This window comes from Megalobrama amblycephala, linkage group LG24 (genome assembly GCF_018812025.1).
Source record: "Megalobrama amblycephala isolate DHTTF-2021 linkage group LG24, ASM1881202v1, whole genome shotgun sequence".
Lineage (NCBI taxonomy): Eukaryota > Metazoa > Chordata > Actinopteri > Cypriniformes > Xenocyprididae > Megalobrama > Megalobrama amblycephala.
The window spans coordinates 23,650,361-23,670,048 of record NC_063067.1 but is presented as its reverse complement, the minus strand read 5'-3'; the positions used below and the strand labels follow the sequence as shown (position 1 = coordinate 23,670,048).

Genomic DNA, 19,688 nt, shown 5'->3' with positions numbered 1-19,688 from the left:
TCAGTACACATATAGACCTCATCGGGCCTAACAACTTTTGTGCTCTAAGTTATACGCCAGCTCAACAGACAAGTAAGCTATTATGGGACCGAGTGTTGTGGGAGCTGAATAAGGCCGCTGAGCGATTGCGAGCAGCGGAACTTTAATTATGACACAGTCACCTGGCGATGCTTCCGCTTTCCGGTCATGAGTTTGAGGTAACACAGCTCTGTTTATTATATTAGATACATTTGAGAGTATTGAAAATTATGTTATAACTTTACTCTGTGCGTTTGCTCGGTGGCTGCTGTGAGACACTGTTACACACTGCAGTAAGCTAGATCGATTTTAGAATATCATATTAAATATTGGATATCTTGTGTTGATAAATGGCATGCAATTAATTTTAAAATGTATTGTAAGATGGAGAAAATTAATGCTGTATTACTGTTACTAAAAATAAAGCTGCATCTGATTATGCCATGTTAGCTGCTTGACAAAATAGTGTTTTCTCTGAGGCAGGGTAGCATGGTACTCGCAAAAAATCAAGAAAATTCAATTTAAACAATAAGACTAAACGTGTTGAGCTATATAACAATAATTTGTTTTCTGTCTATAAATATATCAAAACAGTTGTTCCATTGTCTATTAAAACATGTAATATATTAAAGCGTCTTTGGTGTTTCCATGGTTTCTACAAAATAAACCAGAAACCGAGGGTAACGCGGGTATGACGCAACTGACAGGCGACTCCTCACACGTCCCGGAGCCTTGGTTAAAACTGCAATTTTCTCATGATTTACAAATAGTTGCAAACATTTGGGATGTTGTAAGTAGCTACTCAAGTGAACAAAATATATAACACTGGCCTAGTGGTTTTTGGATATTTTACTGCAAAATTCTTACATATCGCACCTTTAATCTAGCTCTAGTTATTTTTTTTTTTATTACTAGTAACGGTGTATCCTTGTTGCAATTTTGTTCTAGTCCTGTTTTTGATTAGTTTCTGTAAAGTAAATTTCAAATATGGGATTAAGTAACGTTAACTATAAGTTAAAGGGTTCACCCAAAAATGAAAATTCTGTCATTTATTACTTACCCTCTGCCGTTCCACACCCGTAAGACCTTCGTTAATCTTCAGAACATAAATTAAGATATTTTAGTTGAAATCCGATAGCTCCGTGAGGCCTAGGGAGCAATGGACACTTCCTCTCTCAAGATCCATAAAGGTACTAAAAACATATTTAAATCGGTTCATGTGAGTACAGTGGTTCAATATTAAAGTGACGAGAATATTTTTGGAGCGCCAAAAAAAACGAAACAACGACTTATTTAGTGATGGCCGATTTCAAACCAATGCTTCAGGAAGCATCGGAGCACAGATGAATCAGTGTGTCGAATCTGCTGTTCGGAGCGCCAAAGTCACGTGATTTCAGCCGTTGGCAGTTTGACACGCGATCTGAATCATGATTCGATACACTGATTAATTTGTGCTCCGAATCTTCCTGAAGCAGTGTTTTGAAATCGGCCATCACTAAATAAGTCGTTATTTCGTTTTTTTGGCGCTCCAAAAAATAATTATATTATAATTATAATATTAATATTGAACCACTGTACTCACATGAACCAATTTAAATATGTTTTTAGTACCTTTATGGATCTTGAGAGAGGAAGTGTCCATTGCTCCCTATGGAGGCCTCACGGAGCTATCGGATTTCAACTAAGTTAAAATATCTTAATTTGTGTTCTGAAGATGAACAAATGTCTTACGGGTGTGGAACGACATGAGGGTAAGTAATTAATGACAGAATTTTCATTTTTGGTTGAACTAACCCTTTAAGTAAAATTAACAAAGAAAATAAGCAATTTTAACTTGGCCAGTAAAAGATTGAATAATTTCTACATAGTTGAATAATTTCTACATAGTTGTTTCTTTTGGAATACATTTTACTCAAACAATATATCACTGAATTAAACCATGCTTTTAAAGTGTATGCTTAACTTAGAAACATTGCATGGTGGGAACACCAGTATCAGAAAAGCTGAGTAGTTTTACTTAATTTTATAATGCTGATATTTATGCTTTAATTTCTACAAGCTTAAATTGAGTATTAAAGCAGAACTAAGCAAGATTCGAGAAGCTCCCCCTACAGTTTCCTTCAGTGAATGACACTGTCATAAATACTCCAAGCGCAGCTCTGGACTACAACGACTACAACACTCGCCAGCGCAGTAGTTTTGCAAATACAGTACAAGAAAGAGGAGGTGGGTAATTTGCAAATACAATACACTCGATGGAGGTGGGTAATTTTCGAAATTGTCTTATAAAGACATAATATATACATTGTTTTTGAATTACCGTAAAGCATTTTGTCACTCTCGCGTGAACGTGAACATGAGGCGAGATTGTTTCGGGTCGGTGCAGCTCAAGCTGCAAGTGCTGACGTGCCAGAAGGGGTTAGTGCTCGCCTCAAACACACCACTACAAGTCAATTAACCATCGTAAGGACTTAGAAAACTATTTATGAAGGTAAAAAAAGTTACTTAGTTCTGCTTTAATATAGAATTTACTTAGTACATTTTTTAAATTCTTGCCTGAGCTAACTTTTCATGTAAAAATTACATTTGTTTTTCTGTTGTTTTTTTCTGTTTCACGCTTCACTCTCCCTGCTGTCTCAAGTCTTCAGTCTTGTTAATAAAACCCCTTGTCTGCTCATTTGCGCCTGGCTCCTCCATCTCTGAAAACTGACACATGTGTAGTGTCAGGGCCGGATTAACATAAGGGCTAGGTGGGGGCTGAAGCCCCAGGGCCCGCGGGGTAGAGGGGGCCCGTGATTGGCTGGAGGAAATGAGATTGACAAGTCATAGGTGGTTGATTTGTGTCTAATAAAATAACAAGAAAAAATGATTGGAAAATGTGCCTGACTGATAAATCACCGTCCAATCAAAGTCACTTTACAATTCGCGCCATGACATCGGGAAACGCCTCTTTGCGTTATGCTATCGCATGTAACGTTAGACTAGAAAATGGGAAATTGGCCTTTATTGCTTGTTCAGCCTCGCTGGTGTTCAAAATGATAAAAAAAAGTGACAGTGGTGCGCAAAAAAGGAAAAATAAGCTTGAAAGGGAGAAAAGGGATGCTAATCTTACAGCAAAAATTCCAAAACTAACTAACGTTACTTCGGTTCACATAAAACATCCGAGCCAGTGGAAGACCCCGCGTGCAGCGGCAGCTCACAATTATCTTCACCCACCGACACCGTCGCCGATCTGCGTGCTTTATACGTTGAAGAAGGTGAGATAGCAGCTGCAGCAAGTTATTATTCTTATAACGAGTTAAGCCCTATTCGGATGGTAATTGTTTCTCATGAAAACGTAAGGAGTTTTCAACATTTACAGGGACGAGTCGATTGATTTTATTGCCGTTTGAATTCAGAATTTCAGTGTTTTTTCTCTCATCATCATCATCACCCGTGTAAAAATCCCGAATTAACTTTCCTACTGTTTTTTGACGAACACCAATGTCGTGTGACTTATATCCACTAGCACATTCTATCAGTTGCAGTTCTGGTGCCTCCATCCGTACAACTCGACCTCGACACATTCACATCACACGTTAACACAAAGGTAGAGTTACTCACGGGACACTGCACTTATTCGCAATCACACTTTATTTGCATGTGCTTTAAAGCCCTGCCAGTTAAACATGTAATTCGTGTGCTGTTCTGAGATGCGCTTTTTCTGACCCATACACCCGAAGCGTGCACACACACTTAAGCCTGTCAAGCAGCACCTGACTACTGGACTTCATCTTTCGCGTCTGATTGCGCTATAATACTGTCAAATACACAAAAGGTTTACATAAACACAGTTGGTTATGTCTGAAGTTATTTGAGAAAATCGGACGCATGCAGGTCTTAAAGTGACAGCATCCTAATAGTTAGCATGCGGACCCTTGTCCTTAAAGGGATAGTTCACCCAAAAATTAAAATCCTGTCATCACATACTCACTTTCAAATTGTTTTAAACCTGAATGATTTTCTTTCTTCTGTTGAACACAAAAGAAGATATTTTGAAGAATGTGGGTAACCTAACAGTTGCTGGTCCCCATTAATTTCCATATAGGAAAATTTTCATTTTTGGGTGAACTATCTCTCTAAAGTATTCATAGTAAAGTAATCATTGAGGAAGTATGACTGAAGTATGACAAATGTTTTTGCTGCTTTTGGCAACCTGTTTGTCTAATGCTGGAGTTCATATCTGGAGTTAATGCATTTGTTTTTAATGTGTTAAATAGCACGGAATATTTAGTGTGCTTGTGCTTATATAAAATGATTTGATAAAATGAGATTTGTAAAAATATAAAAATAATAACAATAAAAAAATTCTTGTGGTACAAGACACTGTGGCATGGCAATCAGATGAAAGGGGGCCCTTGGTGTTGCTATAGCCCCAGGGCCCAATGTGTTCTTAATCCGGGCCTGTGTAGTGTAGCTGTTTGAATGAAAGAAAACCCACAGGAAGAGAACAGTCTGAGGTATCAAGTGACATTTATTTGCACCGCAAACATTCTAGTATTCAAACAGAATTTTACCTAAATAATAAAAATAGATCAATCTGAGTGCAAACAACATAGGCTACCAAAAAGCCTTCATCCAGAGCGAATTCATTTATACTGGTGCAATTCCTGTGCATTACCCTTAAGTAAAGCATGTAGATCGAGTGTTCAAAGCAGATGGGAAATGAACATCGTAAAGATGACACACACACACACTCCGGTCACTGTGACGACTAAATCAGATGTCTCCTGCAGTGAATGGCTGTTGTGGGCCACTGTAGGCCAGTAACTTTGCTGCTGATGTAGGCTGATCTCCAGTGGACTGTCCCTGATTTCTTGCCCGCCAGCTGCTGGTTCACCATGTCTCCCTGATGATTGGTTGGTTGACAGGAAAGCTGTAGAGTAAAATGCTGATGGTAAAAGTGTACAAAAATGTATTTATATATAAATTAAATACTGGAAAAGTGAAGAGGGTGGAAAATGATTATGGAAAACGTTTTTTGGTGAAATAAGTCTTTGTGAAAACTAAAATGGACCACATAAGGAAAATGTCTAGTCAGATCTCTCTTTTATTCTAACAGTAGTAGTAGAAATTTTACCCAGAAGAGTTCGTAATAGCACAGTGATTACAAAAACGCTGAATATGGCGACAATCCCACAGGCCAGCGGCAGTTGAACAGAGCTGTGTGTGAAATCTCTCCATGCTTGGATTAACTGGATCCTCCACAGGACTAAAGAACAGGGAGTCATGTCCCCCTCCTCAAACTCCCGGCATCTACAGAGTGAAGAGTACCATGAGGAGAAAACAGGGGCTGGTTGCATAAACTGCTAAGATTAGTCTTACAAGTTAGTCATCCAATTTTATTCTTTAAGACTGTACATAACTTTAAGTTAGTTACATAAAAATGTAGATTGGTCTAATTTGATACCAAAAAGTAAGACTGATTACCCCTAACTAAATTCTAGTTGTTCGTACTAGCTCTTAAGACACAGTCTTAACATAATGGCTATGTTTACACAACTGGCCCACACACAAGTAAGTGTTTTTGCTTGTAATGTGAGGACCTTCCACTGATTTGCATTGTTCTTAAAGTCAACATGAATTTACCATTTTTATTTTCTAAAGGGTTAGTTCACCCAAAAATGAAAATTCTGTCATTTATTACTCACCCTCATGTCGTTCCACACCCGTAAGACCTTCGTTCATCCTCGGAATGCAAATTAAGATATTTTTGTTGAAATCCAATGGCTCAGTGAGGCCTGCATAGGGAGCAATGACACGTCCTCTCTCAAGATTCATTAATGTACTAAAAACATATTTAAATCGGTTCATGTGAGTACAGTGGTTCAATATTAATATTATAAAGCGACGAGAATATTTTTGGTGCGCCAAAAAAAAAAAAAAACGACTTATATATAGTGATGGCCGATTTCAAAACACTGCTTCATGAAGCTTCGGAGTATAATGAATTAGCGTGTCGAATCAGCAGTTCGGAGCGCCAAAGTCACGTGATTTCAGCAGTTTGGCGGTTTGACACGCGATCTGAATCATGATTTGATACGCTGATTCATAACGCTCCGATGCTTCATGAAGCAGTGTTTTGAAATCGGCCATCACTATATATGCAAGTCGTTTTTTTTTTTTGGCGCACCAAAAATATTCTCGTCGCTTTATAATATTAATATTTAACTACTGTACTCACATGAACTGATTTAAATATGTTTTTAGTGCATTCATGGATCTTGAGAGAGGAAATGTCATTGCTCCCTATGCAGGCCTCACTGAGCCATCGGATTTCAACAAAAATATCTTAATTTGTGTTCTGAAGATTAACGAAGGACTTACGGGTGTAGAACGGCATGAGGGTGAGTAATAAATTACATTATTTTCATTTTTGGGTGAACTAACCCTTTAAAGTGCACATTGCTTGTTTTATTGTGAATTATTTATTGGTGAATGCCATTCCAATAAAAAATATTAACCCTAATTAGCCCTAAAAAGCCCTAAATATTAACTATTAAAACTAAATATAAAAAAAAAAACAAAAAAAAACTTACTGACCCCAGACTTTTCACATTAGTTTTGTTACAGATTTTTTGTAAATTACCTTTAAATCAAGTCCCTTTTTTTTATCTTTTTTTTTTTTTATTTAGTTTTAATAAATTTCAAAGTTCATAAATTTGTCCTATATATATTATAGGCTACTATAACTTTAATTAAACAACTATGTACAGACACACCATACTGCATGCGCAAACACATACACTTGTTTTGCACCATGTTTTGCATAATTCAAATCACCTTCAGAGCTGATTTCTTTCAAAAAACATACATGAAACTAACAAGCAAATGACAGATAGTGTAGAACATAAAGACCTGGATAATAGATTTTCCACAACAACGCTCCGGCTCCCATTGTGTGCGGCTGAGATTCCCATCTGATCTAGAATTATGTCCGGAACTTCATAACCTTCTTCAATTAACATGGCCAGATTAAAGAGTCCCTGAAAATTCACACAATATACTTGTACACAAATTATAGAAAAAACAAAACAAAACAAAACTGGATGTGTGTGGATTTATTTAGCTGTACAGTAAAACTGTATGTGTACCTGAGGACTGCCATGCGCTGCTGCTGTACTGTACATGTACATGGCCTTCGCCATATCAGCCAGTTTGCAGTAATAATCTCCCATTAGCAACAAACCTGGAGAAACAGTAACAGAAGAAGGCAAAAAGAGAGAGAGTGGTCAGAGGAGGACAGCATGTAGTTAGTGTACTTGTTTTGACAACAGTGTCAGTGAAGAGCATGCTTGAGACAAATATGAGAAAAATAAAGGAAAATATTATGGATATACTATGTAAATATCACTGGGGGATAGAATATTTTTTATTGTGAATAATTTCAAATCAAGCTGTAATTTGTTAAATTGTGAAAAAAGAGTGATATAAAATATTTTGAATTGTGCATATTTTTGATACATAAAATGCAAGGTATGAAAATGTGAATGCCTAAATTCAAAGTCCTAAAAGGTGTTTACAAAATCATAGTTCTTCTTCTAAACCAGGGGTGTCCAATCCTGCTCCTGGAGGGCCACTGTTCTGGAAAGTTTAGCTCCAACCCCAATTAAACACACCTGAACCAGCTAATCAAGGTTTTTAGGCATACAGGAAACTTCCAGGCAGGTGTGTTGTGGTAAGTTAGAGCTAAACTTTGCAGGAGAGTAGCCCTCCAGGACCGAGTTTGGACACCCCCATTCTAAACAGATGAAGTTGTATGTTATAGTTGTCACTGCTGTATTTCTGCTGTTCAGCAGAGGCTCACCAGCTTCATGAGGGATGTGATTGTAGGTGGAGTAGTTGTGATATCTCCACTGACAGGCAGAACTGTGGCCTAACACCTAGAGACACGTACATTAGGTGAATGGTATAAAAACAACAACAACAACAACAACAACAACCAGGAAATGGAAATCTTGAGACAGTTGAACTGGCTGATTAGGAGACATATAAAAGATGTTCACCTCACACAGATGGGCGGCATTGTGTTGTGCCACACTGAGACCAGTTTCTGCTAGCATGGCATATTTCACCAACGCTTCATCCCTTGAACAGACAATAAATATCAACACAAACTTTTAGAAATATGTCATTTCAAACCAGTATGACCAAAGACTATAGAATAACACAAGACGCGTCACTCGTATTGTTTTGAATGGGAGAAAGTGTAACGCGCAATATGGCAGAATAAGTCCCACCTTCTAAATAAGAGCCAATCGCCAACTGGTAAAGTCATCGCGTCACTTCAGCGGCCGTTAGAATCACCGGTTTCTATAGTCAGACGCGCGCCTCCGAAGAGACGCGCATTTAGGTCTGCGCATTAGCTTGATCCAGCCTGAAAAATACAGTTCCCTTTCAATACTTCACTTGTACTGCGTATGGGGAAAGGTCTCCTTTTTCCCCGTTACTGAAGCCTTTTTCAATAACGCATTGTAACTGCATCGTCATTGGTTCACTCATAGACAAGTTGTTGAACCAATGACAGCGCGGCATAGCTGCGCGGCCTATGGCGACAAAGCCCGCGAATATTCCCGCCGAAATGGGCGGGGTAGCTATATAAGCAGGCTCTTCGCCATAGGATTTCAGTTCTCTCTCCTTCAGCGACGACTTCATATCGCTCTTCGCTGATCTCCGGCTGAAGCCTTCGCCGCCTGGAAGAAGCTCACCTGGGAGAAGTTCTAGCCACCGTCGAAGAGGCTCCCGCAGCAGACTGAGCTGAGACCACCGAACGAAGACAGCACCGGCGCCCTCGCAGACTGCCGCCTCGAGCGCCGCTCTCGAGCCGCCCGCTTCCCGCTTCCAGCCACCTCTCAGCGCGTCTCCTGCCACCATCCGGCGCCGTCCGGCGCCGTTCTTATCGCCACTTTCTAAAAGAGCTTTCTAGCCGCGTCAATTGAGAAATATGACGTGACGTTCTCCCCCGACTCGGGCGAGAAACATGTTTTTATACTCTATTAATGGAGCTGATTCTGCTGTTTGCGCTGAGTTTCTCTATGCGTTGCTTGCCGGTTCCGCCCCGCAATCCGCATTCATTGAGAAATATAACATGTCGCTCTCCCCCTGTCTCGGGTGAGACATATGTTATATATATATTTCAGTTGATACAGTGTATTTCTGCCGAGTTTGCTGAATTTCTCAGTGCGTTGCTTGCCGGTTCTGCCCTGCAAACTGCGTTCTTTGAGAAATATAACAACACTCTCACCCGTCTCAGGTGAGACCTATGTTATATATATATTCAGTATATCAGCCAATGTAGCATATTTATTCCAGTCTCTCTGCGTGTCGTTTGCCGGCCCTGCCCCTGCAAGCCATGTTCATGAGGATGTATGCGCTCACTGAAAGCGAGCTCAATGCTCACTCGTGCTTGGTGGAACTAACATGCTCATTATGCTGGACCTCTGTTCATGTGACTTGCTGGCTCTGCCCTGCAAGCCATGTTCATTGAGGAAGAGCGGTCTCACTTCCGACACCGCTCGGCTGAATATATCTTGATGCTCTCCCCTGACTCAGGTGGGGCTCATGATGTATATTTTTTCCAAGAAGCATATATTTGTTTGCTGAGTTTCTCAGCGTGTCGTTTGCCTGTTTCACCCCACACGCCACGTTCATGAGGATGCGTGAGCATTTCTAAAAAGTAGCCGGTGTGCGGGCCCCCTCCCAGAAGCCCGCCACCCGGCGCCATTCAACCCCTTGTCACGCGGGCCTGGCAGGCCATCCCCGGAGTATCAAGTGGGTTCTGGGGATAATATCTTAAGGCTACTTGCTCCAGTTTGCTCGCAGACCCCCGCGTTTTGGCGGGGTGCTTCCCACTTCAGTAAACACGGACGACGCTCACGTCCTCCGAGCTGAAGTGATGTCTCTGTTAGAGAAGGGGCCTATAGAAATAGTCTCCCCCTCAGAGAGCGCTTACAGCCATTACTTCCTCATTGCCTAGAGTGAAGGCGGTCTCAGACTCATCTTAGACCTCAGACTCCTGAACCTTTCCCTCATGAGACGGAAGTTCAAGATGTTAACGCTGAAGCAGATCCTCACGCAGGTTTGCCCCGGGGACTGATTCTGCTTGCTGGACCTGAAAGACGCATACTTTCACATCCAGATAGCCCCCCATCACAGGCGATTCTTGAGATTCGCATTCAAGGGTGTGGCTTACCTATATACAGTCCTTCCATTCGGGCTGTCCCTAGCTCCTCGCACTTTTACCAAGTGCATGAACGCAGCGCTTTCCCCACTGAGACAGTTGGGAATCCGGGTTCTCAATTATCTCGACGACTGGCTCATCCTAGCCCAGTCACGAGCCGAACTGGAGCATCACAGATCCGTGCTACTCAGCCACATGGAGTGCCTGGGTCTCAGGGTCAACTTTGCCAAGAGCTCACTGCTCCCCAGCCAACGTATAATGTTCCTGGGTGCAGTCTTCGACTCAGCCCATATGACGGCTGTAGTATCGCCAGAGCGCGCTCTGGCCATTCAGCTGCTCGCGTCATCGGTCAAGAACAGAGCCTATCTAAGTACTTCCAGAGGATGCTAGGGCTGATGGCTTCCGCCTTCCTGGTTCTGCAGCTCGGCCTTCTTCGGATGCGGCCTCTGCAATACTGGTTGAAGTTCCGGGTCCCTCCTCACGCCTGGCCGCCTGCGTCTCGGGGTCAATCAGGCCTGTTTGACAGCTCTGAAACCCTGGATGAACCCTGTATGGTTCAGTCAAGGTGTACCCCTACATGCGGTGTCCAGAAGGACGGTGCTCTCAACAGATGCATCCAACACAGGTTGGGGTGCTCTTTGCAAGGGCAGACCGGCCTTCGGATCGTGGTCTCATGAAGAAAGCCATCTGCACATCAACTGCCTCGATGTTGGCAGTGATTCGAGCCCTTCACGTGTTTTAGGCACACCTGACGGGACGCCACGTCTTAAGTCCAGTCGGACAGCATGACAGTGGTGTCATACATAAATCACCAGGGCGGTCTTTCGTCCAGCCGCTTATGCGTTCTGGCGAAGCGTCTTCTGGAATGGGCATTACCGAGGTTTCAGTCACTCAGAGTGACTCACATACCCGGGAGAACAAACTTGGGAGCAGATATGCTATCTCGGAGCAATGTCCCCTCAGACGAGTGGATGCTCCACCCCCAGACGGTTCTCACGATCTGGGAGTTCTTCGGGAAGGCAGAGGTAGACCTCTTCGCCTCTAAAGACAACTCCCACTGCCCAATTTATTTCTCGAAGGAGGACGATGCGCTGGCTCACGTCTGGCCCAGCACCCTCCTTTACACTTTTCCCCTGATTGCTCTGATCTCGCAGATCATCAGACGAATCAGGGAAGACAAGCACAGAGTCCTCCTGGTGGCCTTGCTCTAGAGGAGCCAAGTTTGGTCCTCAGAGCTGTTCAGGCTTTCCACGAAAGCTCCGTGGCCGATCCCCCTGAGACGGGACCTCCTCTCTCAGGTGAACAGGACGATTTGGCATCCCCAGCCAGAACTCTGGGCTCTGCACCTCTGGTACCTCAATGGGAGCCTGCTAACCTCCCCAGGGACATGCTGAATACCATCTCTCAGACGAGAGCTCCGTCCATGAGACGCCTCTACGCCCAGAAATGGTCGGTCTTTGTTGGCTGGTGTTCTGCACGCAACATAGACCCAGTGGAGTGTGATGTATCTCCGATACTGTCTTTCCTCCAGGAGCGTTTAGAACTGGGCCGCACCCCTTCAACGCTCAAAGTTTACGTAGCAGCCATTGCAGCGTTTCACGCTCCTATCGCTGGCCAGTCAGTGGGACGAAACAACCTTGTGATGCGTTTCTTTAGAGGTTCTAGGCGATTGAATCCACCTCATCCTCTCACCGTTCCCACCTGGGACCTCTCTTTGGTCCTCAGAGCTCTCAAAGGGCCTCCCTTTGAGCCACTGTGTTCAGCTGACCTCAGGCCCCTGACGCTCAAAACCACTCTGCTACTTGCACTAGCATCGGTTAAGCATGTTGGCGACTTGCAGGCCCTCTCCGTGAGCCCTGCATGCCTTGAGTTCGGGCCCAACGACTCCAAGGTCGTTTTGAAACCTAGGCATGGCTACGTCCCTAAGGTGCTCTCGACTCCATTCAGAGCACAGGTCATTTCCCTCTCAGCTTTTCCTCCCTCATCAGACGAGTGAGAGCTGGAATTGCTCTGCCCCCTCAGGGCATTAAGGACCTACGTTGAGCGATCACAGCCTTTCCGGCAATCCGATCAGCTCTTTATCTGCTTTGGTGGCCGCACCAAAGGGTCTTCGGTCTCAAAGCAACGTCTTGCGCATTGGATAGTCGACGCTATTACTCTTTGTTACTCCTCTATGGGCCTTAACTGCCCCATAGGAGTTAGAGCCCACTCCACTAGAGGAATGGCTGACTGGTCCTTGCCGTCCACTTTTGTCAGATTTTATAGACCTTACAAGCTCGGGTCCTCTCGGTATGATCCAGTGGCCTCTATCGAGCTCCGCTTCATGCCACTCTGGGAGTTAACTCCCCTTTTTGGTAGTGTAACGAGGGTTTGACGGCTCCGGCCTTCTCACTTGTCCTCTGGTTCCCTCGCGGTGTCCAAGACAAGTCCAGTCGTTCCCTGCCGTGGCACGGCGCGGTTGAATTCGTTTCCCATACGCAGTACGAGTGAAGTATCGAAAGGGAATATACTCGGTTACTAACGTAACCTCGGTTCCCTGAGACACGGAACGAGTACTGCGTTACATGCCGTGCCACGAGGCTGCGGCTTCAGTGTCGTCGCTTCAGTCGAATGACCTGAAATCCTATGGCGAAGCGCCTGCTTATATAGCTACCCCGCCCATTTCGGCGGGAATATTCGCGGGCTTTGTCGCCATAGGCCGCGCAGCTATGCCGCGCTGTCATTGGTTCAACAACTTGTCTATGAGTGAACCAATGACGGTGCAGTTACACTGCGTTATTGAAAAAGGCTTCAGTAACGGGGAAAAGGAGATCTTTCCCCATACGCAGTACTCGTTCCGTATCTCAGGGAACCGAGGTTACGTTAGTAACCGAGTACGTTTTTTTGTCATGATTCGAGCGTTTAGAAACTAAATTTATGAGCCGGTTGTTGTTAGATTTCATTGGTGAATTCAAATATGAAATTTAATCGTAAGGTTGGCGAACAGTTTTGGAGAATTGATGTTTTCCCATTCAAAGAGATTGCATGATGCCCAAGGTGCCCGAGAGGCGTTTCAAAGATGGCCGCCGAGTGAAATGATTTGTCTTAAAGGGACTTTGGTATGACTTACTTTCTTCAGTGGAATACAAAGTAATTCTGAATAATGTGCTTGTTTCTTTTTCCATTACAATATTCATGAACACAAAAGCAGTAATGAGGGTTATTCTAATAAATGAGATGAAGTGATGGATGGATGGATGGATGGATGGATGGATGCACGATGAAGGGATGGATGGATAAAGGTATGGATAAAAGAATGGATGAAGGGATAGATGGATGGATGGGTGGATAAATGTATAGAGGAATGGGTGGATGGAGGCAGTGGTGGACGAAGTACAGTAAAAGTACAGATACCCTAACATAATATTACTCCAGGAAAAATATTAAAGGGTTAGTTCACCAAAAAATTTAAAACCTCTCATTAATTACTCACCCTCATGACGTTCCACACCAGTAAGACCTTCGTTCATCTTTGGAACACAGATATCTTTTAAGAAATCCGAGAGGTATATGACTCCTCCATAGACAGCAATTTAACAACCACTTTCAAGGTCACTTGGTGCACAAAAACAAAACAAAGCAGCCAACGCCGTTCACGTGAGCAGCACGACACATGCGTGTGATGCTGACACAGGAGCAGGCCAATAATGAGTCGGCGTTCTGACGTAGAATGTGGAAGCGCTGGACGCAAACAGTGTAAGAGAATGACACAGAAGAGAAGATTTTGTTGAATAAAGTTTTTGTTTTGTTTTTGCGCACAAAAAGTACTCTTCACTTCACTATTTTAATACCATTCTGGACCTTGAATGTGGTAATTACATTGCTTTCTATGGGGGATCAAAAACCTCTCGGATTTCATCAAAAAAAACTTAATTTGTGTTTGGAAGATGAACAAAGGTCTTACAGGTGTGGAACGACATAAAGTTGAGGAATTAATGACAGAATTTTTATTTTTGAGTAAACTAACCCTTTAAGTAATTATTGAAGTGATGATTGAGCATTGATGTACTTAGGTATTAAAAGTAAAAAATTAAAAGTTATAATGTACTAGACCAGTGGTTCTCAAACTTTTTAGCCTGGAGTACACACGCTATTCCCATCCTTCTGCGTACCCCCTCTCTTCCACTTCGACTGCAGATACACCTTTTCCATTAAGGGACAATATTTGCCCCCTAAATTGATTTTCCAGTGCATATTTTTACGTTTATGAATAACTTTATAAAATAAATAATGTTTTAAATAAAAATGTTTAATAGAGAAATATGCAATGATGGTAAAACGAAGTGATACTTTTAAATATTAAACTAAAACTGCCAGTAGGTGGCAGCAAGTCACTGTTTTTATGAGTGAGTCATCGAGTCATTCATTCAGTAATGAAACAAGTGGCTGTGAATGAATCATTGAATCATTGACTCTCACAATTCATTCAAAGCCGCATTCGTGTGTTGTAGTTCTGCTCTGGTTTTCGTTAGAGATATTTTTTCCGTTGCAAAATAGAGTAAATACTGACAGTACTGTGTTTAAAATGTACGTTTTTTGACCTGTTGTATAATAATGCACATTTGCAGTCATGTGGATATTTGGGTACAATTGCATTCTTCCTCGTTATCAACATTAAATACAAGAACTCACACAAGGTATGTTTTTGTATCGAAGAAAGTTTGAGTCTTAAATTGATATAAATCCACTATCTGTGTCTATATTTGTTCTTCATGCAAGTGCTAAATCCCCACTTTTACAAACGTGCATTGTCGAGAACGGCAGTAATTTAGCGTGATTTAAGGCACCAGACTGCACGCAATCTATCATATGCATGCTGCTTGTGTGGATGCAGTCATTTTAGACTGCAAAACATCAGGTAATTTGATTAAATGTAATGGATTTACAGCATTTTGCCAGTTAGAAATACATGCTCGGTTTTAATATTATTTTAAGGTATGGTAGAGTTAAATTAACTACGCCGCATTTTGTTCGCGTACCCCCTTTTGTCACCTCACGTACCCCAGTTTGAGAAACACTGTAGGCTACTAGACTTACTGATAAAGCTTCAATAGGTTACAGCTCAGTCTGACATTATTATGAATTGGAAATTGGAATATGCAAATCAAAGGAACAAAATAGTAAATCGTGCGCACATTTTTTTTCTGCATGTCATGTGCGGGGCTCTGTAAAATACATATGTGTCTGCTTAAACTTCCTAACTAGTGCTGGCCACTTGATTTCATCCCCTCGATTTATAAATCATGCAACATTATTTACTAATTTGTTCCCTTGATTTATATGTCATGTGCATGATTTAGCAAATCAAGGGAATAAATTAGAAAATCATGCGCACGATTAATAAATCGAGGGAACTGTAGTGAACAGCAGAAATGATGGCACCAGAGCTTCACAACAGGAAAAGGGTGTGGCAGGACCCTCAATGACAAATAAAGGACTATTGTAATCAGGACTGCCAAAGGTGGAGGGCAGGAAAGACAACATCAATGGTCCATTGATCACAAGCTAATCTCATCACGAGTTGCCTTTGTTCACCTCAGCCCTCCATGCCTGAGACCAAGTTGTGAATGTCCATGGACTCCCAGGGCCACCAAACCGGTTCTAGTTAGAGCACAGCAAGAGCAAAGAAATGCTCCAAGAGAAAGACAATCTCTATACATATTGGCTTGAAACCACAAAAAAGGAAAGGAAAACTATAAGGAACATACATCTTATTCATCCAGGGAACTGAGCACACAACAACCCTCTCTAATATTTTGAATTTGGACTGCAGTACCCATTTCAACCGGTAGCCGTCAATATTACACACTGCACCTTTAAGACCAAATGCACGGATTCATTATGATGATACATATTTGATTTCTTTCTCAACTGTTTATGTTCACTTAAGACATAACTGACTGTTTACAAGAATACTATGAGACAGATATTTTGACATAATTTTGTGTGTATGTGTGTCCGTTCAAGCACAAGGGGATGCATAAGAGGAATCAATTGAGTAATTTGGTGTTCACATGCTATCTGAAATCTGCCTCTCTGTATGTACGCTTCAGGTGTGTGCGGCTGCTCGCACAGATAACAGCATGCAAGTACCGAATTGAGTTATTTTTTGCCTCTTCTTGTGCTGTAACTGTTTAAAATGGCTTGAATGTGTAAATTGGCAAGACAAAACAGGTGCAAATGATAAACTTTCACTCTATATGGTTAAACTTTGCACTTACTCTGTGAATCACATGCATGCTGAACCATGGGGCCTGGTCTGTACGGATCAGATCAACTACAATCCATTTAACCACTAATGGATAAAGTTATGGATGGATGGATGAAAGGATGGATGGATAAAGGGGTGGATGGATAAAGGTATAGATAAAAGGATGGATGAAGGGATAGATGGATAAATGGGTGGACAAAGGTGTGGAAGGAGGGAGGGATGAAGAGATGGATGGGTGGAGGTATGGATAAAAGGAGGGATGGATGGAAGGATGGATAAAGATATGGATGGATGAATGAAGGGATGGATAGATGGATATAGGTACGAATGGATAAATGTATGGATGGATGGTTGAATGAAGGGATGAATGGAGGTATGATAAAGATATGGGTGGATGAATGAAGGGATGGGTAAAGGGATAAAGGTATAGATAAAAGGATGGATAAAGGGATAGAGGGATGAGTGGATAAAGGTATGGATGGATGGATGAAGAGTTGGGTGGATGAAGGTATGGATGGATAAAGGTATGGATAAAATATGGATGGAGGTATGAATGATAAAGGGATGGATGAATGGATGGATGGAAGGATAGATAAAGATATGGATGGATGAATGAAGGGATGGATGGATGGATAAAGGTATGGATGGTTGGATGAAGGGATGGATGGAAGGATGATAAAGATGAATGAAGGGATGGATAGATATAGGTATGGGTAAAACGATGGATGATGCAATGGATAGGTGGATATTGACGGATGAAGGGATAGATGGATGAAGTGTTGGTGGATAGATGATAAAGAGATGGATGGATGGATTGATGGATGGATGGATCGATAAAGGTATGGATGTATAAAAGTATGGATGGATGGAAGGATGGATAAAGATATGGATAAATGAATGAAGGGATTGATGGATGGATGGATGAAGGGATGGATGATGGATTAAGGTATGGATGAATAAAGGGGTGGATGGATGAAGGGCTGGATGAATGAAGGGATGGATCTCTCACCATGATCCTCTTTGATAAGTCTGAAGAGCTTTTTTAACCATGAAGCCCAGGTGGCCATTCGTCTCACTGACTTGCTTCAACAGCCTGAAGAAACAGAAACCCAACAAAAGTGAGAAACACATTAAAAGATGAAACATCAGATTAGCATGACAGCATTTGAATTTATCAATACGTTTTGTCAAATCTGTAAAATTTCTCAATATTGTTTTTCCAGTAAATTATCATCCTTGTGTGATGGCTGCTGTAATAATTAAAGTCATAGATGATAAAATAGACGAGTCAACACTTACAGCACAGCTTTGTCTTGATCTCTCGGCACTCCTTGTACAGTTCCAGTGGAGAGAAATGATGCCGACTCCACAGCAGCGTCCACATGACCCAACTGAGCCGCACGCAAAAAGTAGTGGAACGCAGCAGTCTGAAAGAGCATTGAGATCAATGCACCATTAACTTATGCCATAAACACATTTTTTATCAGTATAATGTTTTCATGACAGAAGAAAGCATGAGAGAATTCAAACTCATGACTCTTGGTGCCAGGCTTGATCTCAATGCCACTGGTTTTCATGGTTCCATAATTGAACATGGTAATGTGGTCTCATACTTTCTGGTCCCATAACTGTCTGTCTGTCTGTCTGTCTGTCTGTCTGTCTGTCTGTCTATCTATCTATCTATCTATCTATCTATCTATCTATCTATCTATCTATCTATCTATCTATCTATCTATCTATCTATCTATCTATCTATCTATCTATCTATCTATCTATCTATCTATCTATCTATCTATCTATCTATCTATCTATCTATCTATCTATCTATCACACACAAGTTGTATGAATTTTTTATTTTTTATTTTTTTTGATACTCTAATGGTCTTTTTTGTCATTTCTGAAACTTGACAGTAGGGGTGTCCTCGACTACGGATTTACATAGTCGAATCCGATTCGAATCAGATTGCCTATATTCGACTGATAGTCAAATCATAAAGGGGGGGGGGATGAAGTAGGCCTGGCTATAGTCTACAGTCTGATTGAGAGACAAAAATCCAGTCTTTCACGCGATCTGCCTGTGTCCGTTTGAGTCTTTTCAAATAGCGCGCTATAGTCAGCTCGTTGGCCGGCAGAAGCGCGGCGCAATGTTTGTCGTTGTTGAGTTCTAGGACATGAGCTGTTGGCACAACTTGCATCATAAGTTTTTTTGATCATCTTTTACCATTTCAAAGTGCATCCAGTTGTACACTTTATCCCAGACATTGTTAAAGATTTAATCCCTGCCGTAAAGATGCTCATCACAGATCATGGAAGTGAAACTTAAATCGGTCACAGGTTGGATTTATTCATGTACATTAAAAAATATTTATTAAATGCTTCTTTTTTTCACATTTTTATTTATAGTATTAACATAATGGGCTGTATATTAACCTATTGGGAAAGAACCGGTATGTCTATGTAAAATCAGATATTGAGCGCCCCCATGTCTCATAACACCTCTGCGACGATTCGACAGTGAGATTGGTAGTCGAATCAGGCTCCTCCTATCGAAGATTCGAATCGTCGACTATTCAGGGTCACCCCTACTTGACAGCAACTCTTTTTTTCATTTTTCCTAACTTGACAGCACTTCTTTTGTCATTTTCCAAACTTAGCCACCTCTTTTGCAATTTTGCAAACTTGGCAGCACCTCTTTTATCATTTTTCAAACTTGACAGCACATCTTTGTCATTTTTCAAACTTGACAGTAACACTTTTTGTCATTTTTGAAACTTGGCAGCACCTCTTTTGTCATTTTTCAAACTTGACAGCACATCTTTGTCATTTTTCAAACTTGACAGTAACACTTTTTGTCATTTTTGAAACTTGGCAGCACCTCTTTTGTCATTTTTCAAACTTGACAGCACATCTTTGTCATTTTTCAAACTTGACAGTAACACTTTTTGTCATTTTTGAAACTTGGCAGCACCTCTTTTGTCATTTTTCAAACTTGACAGCACATCTTTGTCATTTTTCAAACTTAACAGCAACACTTTTTGTCATTTTTGAAACTTGACAGCACCTCTTTTGCAATTTTGCAAACTTGGCAGCACCTCTTTTGTCATTTTTCAAACTTGACAGCACATCTTTGTCATTTTTCAAACTTGACAGCACATCTTTGTCATTTTTCAAACTTAACAGCAACACTTTTTGTCATTTTTG

General features: G+C 41.6%; 1 protein-coding gene across 1 annotated transcript in view; it reads right to left on the bottom strand.

Annotated features, from left to right (window-relative positions):
- Positions 1-4,518: 4,518 nt before the first annotated feature.
- LOC125260573 (protein sel-1 homolog 3-like) overlaps positions 4,519-19,688 on the bottom strand; it is a 35,188-nt gene continuing 20,018 nt past the window's right edge. Inside the window, 8 exon segments of the mRNA XM_048179001.1 lie at positions 4,519-4,933; positions 5,138-5,313; positions 6,916-7,043; positions 7,152-7,246; positions 7,865-7,940; positions 8,064-8,145; positions 17,497-17,580; positions 17,787-17,914. Of these exon segments, the coding sequence (XP_048034958.1) occupies positions 4,707-4,933; positions 5,138-5,313; positions 6,916-7,043; positions 7,152-7,246; positions 7,865-7,940; positions 8,064-8,145; positions 17,497-17,580; positions 17,787-17,914 (996 nt within the window). The 3' untranslated portion in view covers positions 4,519-4,706.